The 20,038-nt window shown below is 39.6% G+C and overlaps 2 protein-coding genes across 2 annotated transcripts in view; both read left to right on the forward strand.

Annotated features, from left to right (window-relative positions):
- The window catches only part of espn (espin), a 40,625-nt gene extending 21,882 nt beyond the window's left edge, over nt 1-18,743 (forward strand). The window contains exons 8-15 of the mRNA XM_085394258.1: nt 1,235-1,393; nt 3,294-3,525; nt 4,431-4,484; nt 7,573-7,718; nt 7,977-8,393; nt 15,714-15,792; nt 16,520-16,541; nt 16,885-18,743. Of these exons, the coding sequence (XP_085250384.1) occupies nt 1,235-1,393; nt 3,294-3,525; nt 4,431-4,484; nt 7,573-7,718; nt 7,977-8,393; nt 15,714-15,792; nt 16,520-16,541; nt 16,885-17,029 (1,254 nt within the window). The 3' untranslated portion in view covers nt 17,030-18,743. The remainder of the gene's footprint in view (nt 1-1,234; nt 1,394-3,293; nt 3,526-4,430; nt 4,485-7,572; nt 7,719-7,976; nt 8,394-15,713; nt 15,793-16,519; nt 16,542-16,884) is intronic.
- On the forward strand, nt 10,319-12,385 carry LOC146644824 (espin-like protein). Its single transcript, XM_085394259.1, has one exon. It carries the CDS (start codon nt 10,340-10,342, stop codon nt 12,383-12,385), a length of 2,046 nt encoding a protein of 681 aa, XP_085250385.1. The 5' UTR covers nt 10,319-10,339.
- Nucleotides 18,744-20,038: the final 1,295 nt, after the last annotated feature.

The raw sequence follows: 20,038 nt of genomic DNA on the forward strand, positions 1-20,038 counted from the left end.
CCTCCCTGGAGGATGACAAACCATCTGTAGCACTCCCCAGCTCACATTACTCTCCTACTTGATGAGTGCTCAGGGACCATTTCTGTGACAGCAGACATGAGTCAACAAAGTTAAATAGGCTTATAAAAACTCAGAACATGACACCACAGAGGAGGAGAGGTCAGGGGTCAGCTGTCAATTATTGGTTATGTTAAACACTGTGCTCTTGTCTGGATTTTGTGCGAAGCCATGACCTATGCACGCATTACAATGTAAATGACCGCAAGTCTGTTGCCTAGCCCTGGATTTGAAAGGCAAAGTAATTGTATTTTTTTTCCGTCAACGACTCTCGCACGCTTGTAGCTGAAAGCTTTTAAGGTTCATTTTTGACATTAAACATTAAAAATGTGCTGTGTTGTCTTTTACACACATTTTGTAGTGTACACTTTTGAAAATCAATCATTTCAATTTTAAAAAGTTTTCATTGAACATGATTTGAGTTGAGTAAATGCAAATTTGAGGCTTTTTGCATTAGTAAAATCTGTCCACAGAAAGACTGGAAAAGCATGTTAGTCATAATGCAATGTGATCGCATCCATCGCTACTGTCCAGTAACCTGGTAACTCTCATGTATATGCACGCTTTAACCCACACAGTTTCTTTTAACACCAGCTTTGATATCCTGGCTTTACAGCTCCAATTGTTGGATAGATGTCGGAGTGGAAAGTGAGAGCCCATAACTAAAGGTTCAAGTTAGTGACCTCTGACCATGCTCTTAAAGAACGGTCTCCCTTACGCTGGTGTAAAAGTTGCATTGCATGTGAACCATTATGTCCTATAGCTCCACAAATTTAGCATGAAATATCAATGACTATTGAACCAAACTAAAGCCTTGTTGTGAAGTGTTGTGAGTGAATAAAGCCACTTTGGTCACAAGAGAAGGCTAATCTGGGAATAAAAGATGGTAAATATGTTGTACATAGCATCGCAGAATGAAAGGTTCACTCCCAAAGCATTGACAATGATTATAAGTCACAATAAAATAATTCAATGCAATTCAGCACAACATAAATGATTATACATTTTTGCATCCAATTCCAATAATCAGTCTATCGATAGCAATCATTCATTGACTGGTTTTACATGCACTTCAAACTTTAAAAAAAAGCGTTAATGTACTCCTGTGAAAGTCGGTGGGTTAAACAACATAAATTATATTTCTCCTTTCTCTCTCTTGTTTGAATCTCTTAATCAGTTGACTCTTGGAGAGAGCCACGACAAATTGCGCCGTGTGGATTCAAACAGGAAGTCAAGGAGTTTCAACAAGCAGCCCAGCACTGGGGACTACTACAAAACCCTGGGGAGCGACACGGCCGAGCCTTGTGGGAGCAAAATCATGGCACCCAACGAGGAGGTGAGCCCGAGCTCTGCCGTTTCTGCAAACTATACATGGTTAAAAATGATAATAATATGTCTGCCTCTATATATGTTTGTTGTATTATAGGTTCTTATTTTAATGTATGTACTTGTCTATATGTTTCTGGAAATGTGTGTGAAAAATGCTTTTTTGCCCTGGTATGTTTGCTTTTATTTCTTTATGTGACATACCTTTTTTAACACAAGGCAGCTTAATATTGTGTGCATTATACAAAAATATAAAAATAAATATTACTTTGTTATAATTCAGTTATCTCACTATTTTTGGTGACATTGAAAGTCAGTACATGAGCTGATGTCTGATGGATGTAAGGTTAGTAGTGGGTTGACATAGTGTGCCCTGGTTCTTCCATGAAGGCTCCTTTTCTCCTTTTTCCTTTCTTAACTCCTTATAAGGTCATTCCAGTCTGAGGTTTAGCTTGCTGACGATGGCATTCGGTTACAAAACTGGCTCCACTATTTGCCTAAGCATTGCCACTCAGCATGTTATATAATGTTGCGTCCTCTTGAGCTTTTGTTTGCCACCTGATCCAAATTATCCCCTTATTTCCATTGCCTCTTGAGTCTCCACCCCATTGTGTAAACTGTCCAAGAGGCTACAGTAGATCAAACTCAGTATGATCGCTGACAACAAAGCACTTAGCAAGAAATCACCAACGAAAGGGACACAAAAAGGAGAATCCCACTGAAGCTGAACGTATTTGTTAGATAAGTGGCCAGCTTGTATGTGTTAGGCTGTAATAAAATCCCCCACATGTACATCAGACTGCAATGCAAACATTTTGATAATGCTTTTTTATTGACTTAGGCACTATTTATTAGCCTACTCGGTCACCATTGACATAATGCGCTTGCACAACAGAATTTCCCCAGAAAGGACAAAAGGTTAGTCCAAAATTATGTGCCATTGTAGGTGCCCTGAAAAGTTGATCAAGGAAAATTTCTGTTCGCATTTGCATGTCAATCCCAGTATTAAATATAAGCTGTGTGCTTGTTGCCACATACCTTCACAGGCAGCTGAATGAATAGAATCTGGCAGACTCTCACCAACATCCCTAGAGAGGTGTTCTTATAATCTCATGGGTATCAGGGGTGGGGGTGTTTTGGATGACATGGGTTATAATCCTCATTGAGCCAATTAAGGCCTCAGCGGGGCCCCTCCTGGTCTCAGCACAACCCTAGCAGATGGGCTGGCTAATCAGCAGAAGCGGCACGTGCTGCCAAGACCCATCTGGACATGGCCAACCCCCTTCCAGCTCTCTGGGGGGTTTGAAAAGTAAAGGCGGCAACAATGACAAGCACACGTCTGAGGAATAATGGAGCGGTGGAGTCGAGTTAAATGTCATGGTCTATTAATTTGTCTCCACAGGAGGTACGGCACACTTTCAGAGTGTGTCAGACGTATGCACTGGGTGGGGCAGTGACAGATGGCTGTTTTCCCCTCAGACCTTTCCCCCTTGAGATTATGTCATATTAGCTGTTATTAGCAAAAGGCATTGTGTTGTTATGAGTTAATGAAAGACAGGAGGAAGCTGAGGTATGGTGCCACTATACATTTGCGCCTGTCAAGCCTCAGCGCAGGAATCTCAAGCTTTCTCAGATATTATTTTAGATAAATGTCGTGGCACCTTTTTTTCACCAGTGAATTTTTTTTAATATTTCCAACACTGAAAAAAAACAAACTGTTTTTGTAAGGCGCAAAGAAACTCTCAAGAGTATGCAAAAAAAATATTTAATTTGTGGAGCAAAAATAAGTGTTATTTTAATTCTTTCAGGATAAAGCAGTGTTTCCAGTTAACAACAATGTCGTTTTTAAGACAAAACCTCAGAATGCAGAATGAGTGACATTTTTTTTACTCTCCCTTTTGCTGGTTCAGGGTTCTGTGTTATTGGAGGAGCCAAATGAAAATCCCGCCCAAAGCTCTGAAAATGGGACTACAGAGGAATCTGTCCCTCAACCACCACCTCCTCCACCACCACCTCTTCCCCCAAGCAATCCAATGCCAACACCCCCGCCACCTCCTCCTCTGCCTCCGGAGACACAAACCCCTCAAAATAATGCCAACGCCACGCCCACCAATCAACGACGCCCATCTTCGTCATCAGGAAGTAAGTCAACCAAACCTGCTTTTTTCCCTAATCTCAATACTTTTACCCCCATCCTTGTTTCCTGCTATATTAGTCCTAGAAAGCAGAGACTGGTGTATTAATGGGTACAAAGTAATCACCCTGGGTAAAGATGAGTTGAGTCTGACCCTAGCATTCTAAATAAGAGATTATAAATTAATGATGTAGCGCTAGCATTACCCTGAGAACTGGTTTAGTGTTCAGCCATTTCCTTAAGTGCCCTGGACGCACTGGATGATGCAGTCTGACGGTGCACATGCCGCTCGAGTTGCAGGGAAATTTTAACTTTTGTATAAGGCTGTTTTTTAAGTGCTAAAAATGTGGAATTTTAAAATACATAAGTGTTTTAAGATTTGTGATCGGAAAAACAAAATATTTATCTTGTTCTAACGTTTATTAATGCATTTCCTTTTTCTAGAAACTCATTAATATACAAGGAAATTCAGTGAAAGTGAAGTTCCTAAATTTGATTATGACAAATCCAGTTCTTGGAGCTAACATCTGCCATTCTTTGCATACATGTCTACATACATAACTTCCTGCTTATACTATTGGTCAGTATACTACAAAAGCAAACTGGAAACTGAGCAAAAATACCAAAAATCTTTGCTTAAAGAATTTGTTAATGTTAGGCAGATATCAGTTTTACCTGATAAAGATATTACATGAAGAGTGACACATACAAAATACTTTTTTCTCTTGTAATTCTAAATACATTGATGTCGCCTGGTTATAAACTGTCACTTTCAATTCAGCATTGCTTTTCTGCTTTATACGTTTCTGTTTACATGTTCTTTATCTCTCCTGTTTGCTCTCCATGCACTTCTCTCTGTTTTGTTTCTTTTGTTTTTTCCCTCTTCTTGCCTGCCACCATGTGCTCTGTCAAGGCGGAGATAACTCTGCCTCACAGGCTGAGGGAGGAGCACTTAGACAGATGAAGAGTAAGTAGAGACTGCGAATCAATTGCATTTAAGCTAAATCACTTCATCCTGTTTAGATACGTTCAGAGTTCACAGTTGTCCTTCCCACTTACATGACATTTTATAACATTTGTCTAAATTCTAGAGCATTTTAACCTGTCCATAGCATTTTATGTAAATAACTTTATATGAGATGTTATTTCAAACCATATGTATCCAATTTATCAAAGCAGCTGTTCTATCACCCTTTGAAAACTGAACTGAAAGAAATTTACTTTTAAGTACAATGTGACCGTAATTGCTGTTAACAAAGGCAATGTTTGAATGATTACCTACATTTTTTTATCTATTTTTACCCAATGCCGCATGGTCAATACAGTGAGGACTAGTATTAGTGCAGAGTGACTGTATTCCAGGTAAAACAACATAAAAAAAAAAAGATTTTTACTAAGATTTCAGAATCAGTGAAACGGCAACATAAAACACAGAATAACAGAAAATTCAACATTACAATCTAATTAAGAAACATTTTGTAACAAGTACAGCAGGCGAGGCGTTTTGTTACCTTAAACAAAGCTGTAAGTAAACGCACCATTAAAATATAACCTGGCTATAGCATAAGTGACAATTATACCTTTTTACAGTCTCTTTATGTTATCTGTACGCTTTGTTCAGCAATTATCCAACTGTCCTATCTGTTCATGCTCCTTCTGCCGACCAATGGTAGGAGAGCAATAAAAGACTTAAAGCTAAAGAGTGGTGTGTGCTCGCTAATGGCATGAGTCGCGTGACACTGTTAAACAAGTTGTTTAGTGGTCATAAAATGAAACACCACCAACTCGTTTGAGAGCTTAAGATAAATTTACAGCTCAAACACTCGTTGTCGCCACAGCAGCAGAACAAGTGGCAAATTCCAAATGCTGCTGCAACAATGGCGATGGTTACGAGTCCTTTATTGTCCTGTTGCTCTTCTATTGAGAACAACCGCTTACCTTTTATATTGTACTGCGCACATTTTCATCTAATGATTTGTTCAACAGAATTAACCAGTAGTGATAAACAGGCCATAAAATTAAAAACCTTCTATTAATCTTGGAGCAACAAACCAGGCGGCTGAATGAAGAGGTTTGTGTCCCTGTGGTTTTCTGTTTGTAAGGGTGCAAAGGATCCTGCTTTTTATATCATAGGTCATAGCTGACCTTAACAGCAACACGCCATAGGAACATGTCACACTGTTTGCCCACTGTGTGAGTCTCTTCATCAAACCTCCACCCTCTCTCCACCCACATCCCAGGCTAAATACAATCGTACTAGCAAAGACTCAAAAACACACATTTTAATCTCTTTTCAAAAAGTTGCAAGCACACCAACTTAGAATGTGTCTTTTTTTTTTGAAAGATACAGCTGTTTAATGTTGTTTAGCTGTTTTTAAGTTTGAAAAAGCATTTAATCATGCTTATGTGCAACTGATCTAGTTACATTTTAGCCCAGGATATTTTAGATTTGTACCTCTCGTGCGATGTACTGAGCTTTTTAAAATGAATTTAAATAGCTGTCAAAGGTGTTTCAGCTCTTTCTTTTTTATCCTGAAGCTTTACACAGGCCACAGTTTCAATCAAGCACACATTGTAAAAAGGCTTAGTGGTGTCACACACAGGCAAATCTCTCTCTCTTTCGCTCTTTCGCTCTCTCTCTCTTTCTCTCTATCTCTCTTTCTCTCTCTATGTGATGCAGTAAATATGAGGGACAGCTGTATGTGTCTCGAAACAGTTTATCAGGTCGAGCGAACTGAATCTTGGTCTGGCTGTGGGCACTGAGAAGCCGGGGATTGAAACACGGTGTGCGTGTGTGCGTTTGTGTGTGTTAATTCCTAGCTGGCTTGCCAATGGCTGGCTGTCACTTCCAGTTACGGGTGATTCCTTTAGATTTCCCCCAACTGTGATGATAGGTCTTTAATGGAAAGCTGTTCTCTCCTCCCCACGAGAGAGACAGAGAGAGCAGGGAGAGTGAGGTGGGGTGGCACGCTAGCGAGTCTTTGTGTCCGGCCGGAGCATTGCGGTTGTCTCAACAGGGAGCACTTTTTCAGTAAGACTCTTTTTTGTTTTGTTTTTTTCCATTCTGCACATAGAGGATGAGTAAACAATGAAGGATTGAGGATATTTATTTTCCTAGAAAAAAACATTCGCAAAAACAGGTGAGGTGTCCTTTTGTGCGTTTGCTTCAAAATATTCTACATTTAAATCCTGGTAAAAAGATATGCGTAACTGTTTGTTGTGCACTACAGCATCATCTTTGAGCTTTTTCCATTTACACTTTAAATGTTTTCTTGCTTAAGAACTCAAACGACAGCTGCAGTGGTGCTTGCATGCAGTACTTTATGGTTTTCTTTATGGTTAGTATAATCATTTTGAAAAGCTGATCTATATGTATAATTGCATAAATTAGCGGCATATTTTGACATTGCCTGATTGGCATAGGACCAATTTTATTTTTCCTTTAAAAGTGAAAATGAAGTTAATTTTCAATTGCATTGAAACAGAGTTTGAAGTTGAAGTGTAGTTAAATTTGTTGAAGGATTCATTCAGTAGATTATTGTAAACGGGAACTGAATGTATATCTTTTTAGGGTGTTTAACAGCAGCTGAGCTGTAACGATAATGGTCAGATGACAATGAAAGAGAATGTGTGTCTCTGTTCTTTGAGTTCACTGTAATAAAAGTATATTTAATTGCTCATCCTCATTTAATCCTGGCTCACTCCAGCTGTTGGCCGATTTAACAGTTGCCCAACGATATTTACGTCTCCAGCAAACATTCGACCCCAGCAGGAATAAAGGCAGATGCCAACCAGAGTAATCAAATCTAAAAAGAAACGTATCTAGCTTATCCATGAGTGAGGTTTAGAATACCATTATGACCTCCCATCATTGTCCAACATGCTCCAGGTCAGCATTGTTACCTTGCTGATTGGATGAAATATTTAACAGTGAAATGCCACTCAAGCCCTTCTTCTCCTCATCAGTCTATCTCTCTCAGTCTGTCTGTATCCATCTCTCTCTGCTCAATCTTTCTACCTGGTTTCACTTGCCTGCTCCGTCCTTTTGTCCGCAGGCGCAAAATCTTTCAACATGATGTCCCCCACCGGCGACAACTCGGAGCTGCTGGCAGAGATCAAGGCAGGGAAGAGCCTCAAGCCCACACCTCACAGTAAAGGCTACACCACTGTGTTTTCCAACAGCGGGCCCACAGGAAACAATGTAGGTCACTTAGCTTCCTTAGCTACAGACAGTGACTCATGCAGAAGGGATCGTTCTGAAAGTTAACTCACAGTTTTTACAATCACCTGTGGATTTGATGTCACGCTCTCTATTTTAAATGAACTATATGTGAATCTAACCACATTCTGGCCTGATTTGTGAAAGTCAAAATCTCACTCTCTTTTAGCCACATGTGTTAAAATTTATGTGACTCCTGTTTGTTTGTTTTTTTCCATCTGTGCCTTTATTTCTCTTCAGGAAAACTCTACATCTCCAGAGAGTCGATCATCTAGCCCACCAGCCAAACCGCCATCCCCTCCGCCAACCAGCACACCAGTGACCTCACAACCCACCAATCCGAGCCCCAGCCCCAGTCCCAGTCCCAGTCCCAGCCCCAGTCCCAGCCCCAGCCCCAGCCCCGCTGGCTCCGGATCTGGCAGGACCGTGTCAACATCTGGGAGCAACGAGCAGCTGTCCTCCAACTCTGTGATCAATGGGAACAGTGGTGGAGGCACAGCAAAAGCGGATTCAGGGAGGAAGACGAGCCTCACAGATGTTGAGGCTCTAGTGCCTACTCACGATGAACAAGGGAAAGCCATCCCTGAATGGAAAAGGCAGGTGATGGTGCGCAAGCTTCAGGTCAAGATGCAAGAGGAAGAAGAGCACAAACGCAAGGTAGGCATAATGGCTGAGTGTCATTAGCTATCCCATTTGTGGGCCTATAAATTTAACAGTGTACAGTAAAAATGACTAGAAGTGACTTCAGATTCAGATCATGAGCAAAGCAAAGGGGATAGCTGTTGCTTGGATTTGAGCGTGGAAGTTTGTGATTTTGAACCACAGACAGTATAAAAGATGGACGTAGCTACTGTTACATCACCCACTGCTTCTGCAGTCTTGTTTTGAAACCTCAAGATGAGCGTTTTCTCCATCACCGTCTTGATTTTGGGAATAAAAAGGATGTGATGAGGAGTTTTGACTGTGAAACCACATACTCACTGGCAACCACAAGACATTTTCACAGATAATCTGCCATTTTGAAACATGGTATGAACAAGATTTGCAAAAATAGACTTTTTAGCAGGTTTAAAGCACTTCCTAGCCAGAAACTACATCCATGTTTTATACTGTCTATGCTTTGAACACTGGCATTGTGCGAAGGCATGTTTAATTTAGTTCCATTTTTGCATGAGATCATTCTTGCTCTTTGTGTTAGCTTTTCTTAGAAGTCGCTAGTTTAAAGCTAAGCATTCAGTGGGGTCATATTTTTCTCAAGGACTACAGCCAGCATACACTGATGCACAGTCATAGCACTATATTATGACTATTTAGACAAGATGTTTGTACCGGAACAATCTGAACACTTGCTAATCCTGTGTAATACAAGAAGGACCCTAGTAGTATGTAACATGCTTGATTAAATTTGACTGATTAATAATTTACTGCTATCTAAGGAATTGTAATGTTGCACCACTAAACAACAAGCTTAAACACACTGCTCACGTGCAGTGTTTTAATTGTTTAGTTCCATTTTTTTGATAAAAACATTAAACTGGTAACACATAAGCTAATAACACATGAAAACATGTTCACGTCCACAAAATGATCATCTCCTTGTTCTCACATTTTTCAATTATTTATCCACTTCTTTTGCATTTCTTCACATGTTTCTTGTTCGTATTTGTACTTCTTGCCAATAGCAGACCTTTTTGGAGTGCACTGAATTGAATACTTGGCTACAACAACCATCACAGAATTTGGCACACTTGACTAATGGGTTCACAGTGTGGGCTGGTGTTTGATGGTGGAGTTTTGCTGTTCCAAGTTCTTACATGCTGATTCAGTGGTGTGATGCCGAGTCCATTCACACTACAAGTCAACCATTATTGATACCAACAGTAACACAAATAGCATATTAACAATACTGAAAACTTGTGTCCATTGAGGATTTTTTTTTTTATTTAAATCATCTCTATCTAATCATTGTAGCAGTCTTTTTTTTTTAATTTCCCCAACATCTTTTTTGGGGGGGGAGAAGCTGGCAGGGTGCGAGCAGATCATGATCTCATAAAGAGTAACGCCAATGGTTTGCAGTGTCAGTGTCCTTGTAGTAGAAGTGTTGTGTAGATGCATAAAAAAATATCAGACAAAAGTAAACACTGGCTCATAAAAACAGAATAGAGCCTTTTAAGAGGCATTACGCAAATGTTGTGAAACATCTGCAGTGTTAAGTGCCTAAAATACAAATACTAACATGTTGTAACTCTTGCATGCCAGTATTGGTCTAGCTAACATATAATTTCGCATATAACTCAACAAAGTAGTCACTGTTCTTTGACTCAAAATTCCATTGGAAAGCTTTATGCTTGTAATCAGGCAGTGCCATTGCACCACTAAATCCATGTAAATCCTGTGTGTTAGGATGGATTTGCACTGAAGCGTGTGTTCGTACCAGGAAATTCAAGCTGAAGGAATCCCTCCCTCCTTCCTCCTTTTTTTTTCCTTGTCCTATTGGTCTCCTTTGACCTCTGATTTAGTTTGCATCAACTGGGCAGTACCAGCCTCTGGAATGGCACTACTCCCACGCCCACAATGCCATTTTGGGCCCATTTGGTGAACTGATGACTGAGGCCGACCTGAACCGAATTGAGAAGCAAATTGAGAACCTACAGGTTATGCATAAGGTATCAGAAGTCGAGAAGGAACTGAGTGAATTGGAGCAGGAGCTTCACCAGCTTCTACCAGTTTCTGCTGCTCTCAATCAGGGGCACTTCTCAGTCAATCCAAAGCAGGTGCATGGCAAAGCTGAAGATCTTCCAGCCTGGTGCAGCAAGATTTCTACCCTCCTAAAGAGTATGGCTATCCTTCTTGCCACTCTGGGAGGCAAAGAGATAGACATCTTGGATCTTATATGTCCTGGATATTCCCAAGAAGACACAAGAAATGTGAGCACAGGTCAGTCAGTGGGATCAGCTGGAATTATGGGACGCTCTCAATCCTTTTCAACAAGAGAGGATGTAGAAAAGGAAATAAAGCAGTGCGGCGTTTCAGTGAAGAACCTAAAGGCTAATTATGAAGTTCAGAATCAGCCGCAGTCTGCAGATAACCAAGCAAATAGGGTTTACAAACGCAAGAGGTCACTCCCTGTGGTAAGTGAGTCTAGTTATCATCCAGAGACAGTCTGTGAGGATGAGGTCCCTTGTTCCTCTGCTTCCATACTGGAATCCAATACCAATGGTGGTTTAACTTCAGTGGAGGAATCAGTCTTACCACTTGTTGAAGAACCAGCTATCACCGCATCTCATGCTCCTAAGACATATATGTCTTCTGAGGCAATGGCACCAACTAATATTGAACAGTTCAGCCAGGTTCTTTCTGCAGACCCTGTTTTAAATAATGATCAACTAACAAGAAGCTTGGAGGTGCAGACAGATCTAAGCTATGTCCAGGAATGTATTGAAATGAGGAAAGAGAGAATTGTCTTCCTGTTCCTTGAACATTGGCGGAAGTATACAGTCTCTGAGTCTTATCAGACTAGATATACTGGCAGGAGGCGAAATCATTTAGATGTGGACTGGGAGGACTACAGCCAATTTAGTGCACAGATTGGTGGAGAGATGCACAGTGAAGACGATAAACTCCTCCTATTTATGAAATCAAAGCAGGTAGTAGGGAATCTGATTGGCCACTGGAGGGCAATCATGAGTCAAGTGCCCACACGCCAGATCCGCCGGCTGAGTCGTGCTCAGATGATCTATTGGCCACAGCATTTCCTGCCGCACATCAACGGGTTAACTGTGAGCTATGAAAGCCTAACTCTTGACCTTTTCATGCTTGGCTATTTCCAGCTATTGGAAATGAACATGTCTCAAAGTGAGCGGAAATTCCGACACCTTTTATGCTATGAGATGTTTGACCGTCTTGGCAGCCACAAATGGGAGGTCATAAGGCAGTTTCACAAGGAGGTCATGGAGGAAATTGAGTGCGAGAAGCGAGATTGGGCGGATGGTTTTGAGGACATAAAAGTCAAGTACTTTGGAGACTCGGGTGAGGGAGGAGGCATGCTGACAGCATCGCTACATTCCATGTCTCCTGACATGTCCATAATGTCAATGCAGGAAACACTCCCTCCCCCACCATCCCACCCACCACCTCCTGAACTCCCACTTTCGAATGCACACTCTGCACCACCTGCACCATCACAACAACCCTCCTTACCAGTCTCACATTCGGGGGTTTCTGAAGGTTCGTCACCTGCTGTGGCTCACGATGGTCAGTGTGTGGAGCAGGGACCCCCCAAGGACTCAGTGGAGGACAGTGTTCAGGGGAATGTCAGTTTAAATAAGCCTGCAATTTCTAATGGGAAAGGTTCAGAGCCGGACCACATGCAGGACTTGGCAAGCGTGCAACATGTTGAAGCAACAGCTAAAGTTGAGACACTTCCAGACACAGCAACACCATGTCCAGTGAAAGATGCCCAACCTGTTACTGTTAAAGTCAAAGAAGAACCCCACGTTGATAAACCTCCACCCAAAGAAGAACCCAATGAAGATTCAATTAAAGTCATCTATGAGCTTAAAGAGTTCAGCAATGAGGAAATCATCAAATACATTGACCGAAGCTTTGCTTTTTGGAAAGAAAAGGAAGCTGAACTTTTTGATATCTAATAGCTATGTAGGCTAAGGTTGTGCTGAAGGTTCACTGCTAAGATCAATTGTGGAAAACTAGCACGCACAGTGCAACATGCTGACAAGAGAACCTAATCTGCTTTGTTAATGTTTAGGTCATGTCACGTAATGGACTTAACTGCAGCAAAGAGCATCCATGCTGCTGTGCTAACATTACCGCTTCTGTATGTTTAAGTGGAGGAAAGTATGCATTGTATTACAAAAGATGCACATATTGTGTGAAACCAAGAGCTTTTCAGACGAAGTATGATTGATTGCCACAAAACACAAAGGAAAAAAAAGTTTAAAAGGAAAAGATTTGCCATAAAAATCAATGCTGTTTGTTTCTTTGGGTCATCTTTGTAATGGGGATGATTAGTAAAACTCTGCATAGTTGTTTTACACTGAATATTTCAGACTGCGTTTATGTGAGGGTTTTATCCCATCTCATTTTCATACAGTAGGTGATTAATTGGCACTGGTATTAGTAATGTGCATAAGAAGATGTGGCTCACTTTTAAGTGACAGACTCAGGTCTATAGATAACATCCATATATTCCACCGACTTTAAAAAATGACATGGAATTGCACACAGTTTTTGCTACATAAAAGTTACATTTCCATTTATCTTTCTTTCTATGCACATGATCAAACGTGTCCCTTTTTCTCCTCTTTGTCACATTTTTAGCCAGTGAACTCACACAAAAACAGCAAGTGACAGCGAGTGAGCAGCATCTGGCCTCTGTTCTACCTTCATTCTTGATAATTAGTGAAGGGGAAAATGGCCTTACTGTCTAAATGGTTCCTTTTTGCTTGAACTGAAAGAGAAAGTAGCTCAGTCTTTAGTGGGTTTGAAGTTTAGAACTACTTAGTGGTTCACAAATGTCTTTGTTTAAATTCAAGTGGATTATTTACTTATAAGGTGTGCCTTTTAATAAACATTACAGAATTGGTGAAATATGGTGAAAATGGTTCAAAAGTTACAATTATTTTCTCTGAGCATATTTAAAAGTATTCACCAGTCAAAGCTTTAACTTAAATAAAACATCACATTAAAATGTTACAACTGCTTTATGGTGTTTATTCCATTGTTTGCTTATGTTATTATATAAGTATATTTCAAATATTGGCTCAGAGTTTCCATAATTGATTTCATGTTCTTCTATTTATTGGTTTCTAGGTTGGTGTTATAAGTAAATAAAACTGTCATTTTTGGGGATTAGCAGATTTAAGCAGCAATTAACCATTTGGAGTTTTTGCACTGATGCACCTGTGTGGCAAAAAGGCCAAAACAATAGATTACCTAAGATATTGTTTCCATCCTTTTGAGAACTTACATAACGACACTGATTTACCAATGAAAGAGCAACTGTCAAACACACACTCTTCAATGTGTAATCCTCAAGTGCAGTGCTTGTCGATGCAATAAACCGCACACTGCACACTATTCTCATAGTGTCTGTTCTATTGCATCAAGATTACCTTGGAATAACCCTCTTAACACCCCCTGCTGTCCTTCTATCTGTGGCTTACAGGAGCCATAAGGAGGTTACAGTGAATCTTTATCAACTTGCAGGTCGCACGAGAAGGCAGTCAGCTGGTAAACCTAAAGCCACTTTCTATCAAACTTTTTCCCCTTTGCACAATATTTCAGGCAGAGTTGGAGCACGTACACAATGCAGTAAAGAGTGATGTTAGTAACAACACTGCCTTAACAGATGGGCAAAACTATAATAGACTATGATGTAATCTGCTGAGCTTGCACAATGCGCTCTTGCATATATGGAACTGGAGGTCAAGTTGCTGTAGTAATTACAGTATCAACAGAATTAGTCTTGACTGAACTACAGTTTATTTGTTTATTTTTCTTTCATTAGACAAAAAATAATGCTAGATTCAATAAAATTACCTAAAACTATTATTGATTATTGAAATAGCTGCTAGCACAGCAAAGTCTAGGCAATAACTTCATCTTAATAATACAATGTCATTTTCACACTTCCAAATTTATAAATCTAATAGCCTACAATTGTTATAATCCCAAACAGTATGCAGGCACAGCAAAGGGTTGTGTGTTCTGACCCTTGTGGATGTCCACTGACACTACAAATATGGCCCACAAAACCAAAAAACTTTATTAAGCCCATCAAGAGAGCTGCTTAATTCGTATTTTGCAGCTTTTTCTTTTTTAATTGGTTGGCTTAACTGTCACTCTTACTTAACTGCCAGTTGACTTGATCACACTTAGTTTAAACCTTTAATAGCTACTATCAGCTACTTTTTGGTGAAGAGTTTTGGTGGGGGGCGGTGTAAATTTGTTTATTTTGGTTTGTTTTCTCCATGTTTTTTTCTTTTTCTTTTTTTTTTTTTTTTTGAGGCAAAATTCCCAGGGGACTCATTAAATATTAATTCCATAGATAATCTTACCTGGATTCACACTGGCTAGGGCAAGTGAAATCCTTCAGTAAAATGAATGCAGAAGGGTAATGTGTCTAGTTGGGCGAAGATGAGAACTCCAAGATGGCTGCCTTCTTTCTCTCCCACTCCACCTCCAGTTACAGCCTGAAAGGGAAAAAAGGGATCCAGTTACCATATGTGTACACAGAGAATATCCTGTAAAACACTGTCCTTTTCAAAGGCTTTGTTTCATTTTAAACAAACAGCAGAAGCAGACATTTTGTGAGATCTGTTTGTTTTGGTGAATTCATACATTAGTTTCAACTATATTGGGTTACCATTGTTTAGGTTCTTAAGTCTTACATAAAGGCCATTTGTTTAAAACTGACGTTTGAGAATCTGCACAAACAAACAGACTGGACTAACATTTCATTACAGTTGTTCTTTATGCAGGTGCTTGCCTGCTTTAGTGATGATTTATGCAGTGCTACCGACATAAATCATCTCAATATCACCTTTAATTTAATATAATAGACTCAATAGTAATTTCCAAATATTTCAAATGTTAACACATCTATTATTATATCCAGGTGTATTATAACCAGATATTTTAAAAATGATCTCATGGGGCACATCTGTTCATGACTGTGTGCTAACCTAAAGGTGAAGACTGAGATTACTACTTTTTTAAAGAAGAAGGTTGCACACAAGATGATGCAAGTGAAGTCTGTAGCAGAGTTAGCTACTTAACTGACTGAAGAACTTGCTCACATTTACCAAATACATGTAGTAGACATTTTGCACTCGCGATTTCTCTTAAACTTGACACAAGTCTCCTCACAACAGAAGATACTTTAAAAGTACAAATTCATTGCTGACTGCTGTGGGCCCCTATCTCTGTCTCTCCCCGGACCCCTCTGTCCCCTTACAGGCTGAGGAGGAGGCGGCACGCTTGGCGTCAATGCCAGCCTGGAGGAGAGACATGATGAAGAAGAAAATGGATGAAGAGAGGTGAGTAGCCAGTGTTACTCAGCACATCTCATTTTTGGTGGCAGGTTAGTAGTGCTTAACCCAAATGGATGACATAAAGGCGCTCTGGGCTGGAATAAGTTGGCAGAAAACACTTAGTGGCTGTGATGCCACCAAAACATCCAACCAGTTGGGGGGTTTTGTTACTAGAGAGTTTTTTTTTCACAGGAAAGCACTTTAAATTCTTGCCATTGCAGGCCTTCTTTATTAATTTACTGTTTATTTGCATTTCAAGAAGCTCTTCTGCTCTTCTGCAAATATTCAGAAATACCCAGCTTACTAAATGTATTTTTTGTGTTTGCATTGGGAAAATGTTGGACCTAATCAAAACTGCAGGTGCGTCATATGCTCATATGCACTAAAAGTAAAAGGCTAGTTTTGTATCTGTTTTTAAATCCATAAATCAGAGCCTGGAAGAAGTAAAAGAGTCGAGAACTTTACATGAAAGGTTTCATTCATTTTTTTCCTCCAGTGGAAGCAAAAATATATTGACTAATTCAGCTTTACCTCAAGATTTGTGCGATCTTTAGCCTTCTTTGTGACATTTATTGTTGAACAATTTGAACTTGATGTTTAGAGTATAAAGTGTACTTCCTATTTTGTCACTTGCACGTGTTAAAATTATCATTTAATTGCTTTAACTTGTGAATTAACTGCTGTTGCTGTTTAAGATATTTAAACCTTGTCTTCTTGTGCTCACCATCTCCTGATGTGACAGGGAACAGAAAAGGTAAGAAAATTTTATTCATTCTGCTTTATACAACACGTAACACAAAATGTGTTGAATGAGAAATTTGTTAGGTGCTGTGAGTCTGAGATCAATGGATTAAAAACTTCTTTAATTACGTTTAAAAAGAGCAAAGAAAAAAAATTTAATATACAGAAAATACAGTACTATTCTTTTAACAGTAAATACTGCCCAAAAAGTGAGATGCCTTGGTGGTGGTTTGTGCTTCTGAGTGCTTCGTGTCTTGAGATGTGGTCATTTGCATATGTTAGAAGTAACAACTATAAACTGAAGATTTACTGTACAACTCTAACTACTGTGAATTATCCTTTATGGGTGCACGTAGAAAAGAAGAGGAGCAGGCCAAAAAGGTGAAGGAGATCGAGGAGAAGACGGAGTTGGAGCGAATACGAAACCTAGGCTATGACGAGACCAAACTGGCGCCCTGGCAGCGGCAGCTCATTTTGAAGAAAGGGGATATACCCAAATAGTAAACAGGATCATCTCCCCATCCTCTGCCCTGCAGCGCTCCCCACCCCAACTTATACCAATGCCTCCCCCTCCCTGATCCTGCATCCCACACTGCACAGGTCCACAGGGGAAAAGCTGGTCTTCCTTTAAACTGTGTGTTACTCTTTGGCCTCCAGACACACAGGGCCATGCTGTGGCTGCTGCTGTCCACACGGGCTCTGAGGCTCAGCTTGGGATGACCCTGCACCTGTTTTATTGACACAAAATCTTGTTTTTTTTCTTCATTTTTTTAACATTAACAACAGTTCTGAGATGCACTGATTCTTGTGACCGGATAAATGTATGTGTCCTGAACTTAGCATCTATCCGCTTTCCTGCAAATCACTAGACTAGACAAAAGTTAGAACATTTAACAGACTTATAATAGAAAGAGACTACTTTTAAGCCTATATGCCAGACTCACTCACCTTTATGTAATGAATGGGGAAAAAATACTCATGAAGCAGCTAATGCATTCTATATGTAGATAGTGTTACATCTCCATCATGGCTTAGTCATGACATTTTTGTACCAGTCTCATAGAAGCGTTTTACTGCCACGGTTGCAATTCTTTTCAATTTTTTAAAGCAAAATCTCTGCTCAAACGTATCAGCGTCTCGTAGTTAAGCTTGTCGTGCTTTCTCAGCGGATTTCAAAAGATGATAAAATATCCTATTTTTCAAAAAGAAAATGCAAAATGATATAGATTGATTTTCACTGGAAAAGGATAAAAGGATCCAAATGAGATTTTTCAGTGTGTGACCTAAACTTTAAGCTGTTCTGAGCACGAATGTTACATGTTGTGTGCATGTGTTGCATAAAGCGTATCAAGTTGTGTTGTTTTGTTAAGCATACTTGACCCAGGGGTTCCTGGATATTCTCAAAGGAAGAAAAGAAAAGACACAGAAAGTCTTACTAGGCATCCTCTATGTGAGCATAGCCTTTAAAAGAAATGCACATCGGCAACTTACAGCAGTCGTCATCTTCACACTAAATATTTCAAAAGTTAGAGAAAAGACAACATTTTGTCCTGTGTCATGTTCCGGTCTTTGTCCCACTAACCTGGACTCTAAATCTTTGATGAGCAGATCTGCTTACACACATAGTCACGATACAAATTTTGTGAAACGACAGTTTCAGTAGTCGACACCAGTGACTACAAAAAAGCTGATTTTTCTTTTTCAAGTATTCTTAATGATTCGCACATCTGTTGGGCACAGTTTGGCCAACAAATAGAAATTTGGAAAAGCTGTGTTGAATACTTTCGGCAGAACTGAGGAGACATACATACTGCAAGTTTTACCAGTTCACGCATTTGCACAGTGGAATTTAAGTGAGAGTAAAGCTCTTAAATGAAATTAAATCATGCTGTGTTTGTCCGGTGGTTAAAAACATGATGTTTCATTTTTGTTGGATGGACATTTTTACAAGTATGCACACGATGTCACATGAATATCATGGGACTGTTTGATCACTTGGATATATTCTAATTCACTTTCATCGGATGCCATATGATATTGAAATTGAGGATGGTGTAAATGTCATTGCCATTTGATTTTCTTTATATATAAACTGTGTACATAGTGACCCTCAGCATTTTGTCACCTCATTGTTTCCACATTGCATTATAATACATGTCTCAGCCTTGCTTGAATAGAATATTGGTTAATGTGTAATCATATTTTCAGACTGTTAAAGTTGAAGAAATTAAATCTTAAATTACCAAAAAAAGAGAAAATGTGTGCTTCGTTTTTTGTGTTACTTTCCAAAAAATATAATACTTGTGCAACACTAATTAATTCCCATACAAACTTGTCATGTATACTTTTTTTGAAGAAGCTTAAAATCTTATATGGACGGGAACACACTGGCTCTACACAAAAAATGAATTGTCCTCTAAGCCTAAAAACTGGTTGTCCCACTGCTGGCTGCAAGAACTGCAATCAAGCATTTGTGATAACTGTTGGTGAAGCTTTTGGATTGTTTTGTTTAAGCCACATTGGAGACTTGTTGAGCATTCAATCCAATTTAAGTTCTGACTTCGAATGGGCCACTTCATTTTGGGTTTTTTGAGCCATTCAGAGGTGGACTTGCTGGTGTGTTTCAGATTGTTGTCCCTTTGCATATGCTTGAGCTACGGGGCGTGAACTGACAGCCAGGCATTCTCCTTCAGGATTTTCAGGTAGAGCGCAGAACTCTCTCATGGATGCCATTTTTGCCCAGTCTCTTTTTTTATTGCTGAATTGTGAACTCTAACTCTAACTAACTGAGACATTGAGCCCTGCAGTTCTTTAGATGTTCCTGTGGGTTCTTTGGTGACCTCCTGGATGAGTCTTCAGTGTGCACTGTTTCAGGTTTCTCATAATGGCTCTCACTGTAGAGTACCAAAACCAAAACTTCACTTTATCTGTAAGGTTCTATTTAAGTGATTTTTTTTTTTTTTAAATTAAACACATCTGGTAGCAATCAGGCCTCAGTGTGTCTAGTAAAATTCAACTCAGTTTGATTCATCATGATTATACATGATGATTTAACAAAGGAGACAATTACTTTTTCACATAGGACCAGGTAGGTTTAAATAGATTTTTTTCTTCAGTAAATGAAATCATCAATAATCATTTGAATCATATTAAATGTGTTTGTGTTGGGGTTTTTTCCTCACAGCACTGTATTTTACAGCACAGCACTTTACTCAATTTGAGTGTTTAGTGTTTCTTTACTTCCAGACTCATTCACCCACCAGGCTTGAAGTAATTCATGCAAGCACTTCTTTTAACCTACCCTAACACTCCAGTGGGTGCAATCCTGGAAATTCAGGATTCAGTATCTTGCTCAAGGATACTTTGACATAAAGGGTGAAGGAGCCAGGGATCAAACCACTGGCCTTCAGATTATGCTCTACTTTCTGAGCAACATGAGTCTGAGGCTGGCTCAGCTTTAGTGACTTGTGGAGATATTTGCTGGTGATATTTTTAATCTACAAGGAAAAT

This window comes from Rhamphochromis longiceps, linkage group LG20 (genome assembly GCF_057381845.1).
Source record: "Rhamphochromis longiceps isolate RC_006_pf linkage group LG20, R_longiceps_female_GT1.1, whole genome shotgun sequence".
NCBI classification, from domain to species: Eukaryota; Metazoa; Chordata; class Actinopteri; order Cichliformes; family Cichlidae; genus Rhamphochromis; species Rhamphochromis longiceps.

Coding starts and splice junctions, on each gene's coding strand:
- LOC146644824 (XM_085394259.1), top strand. CDS start 10,340: ATGACTGAGGCCGACCTGAACCGAATTGAGAAGCAAATTGAGAACCTA.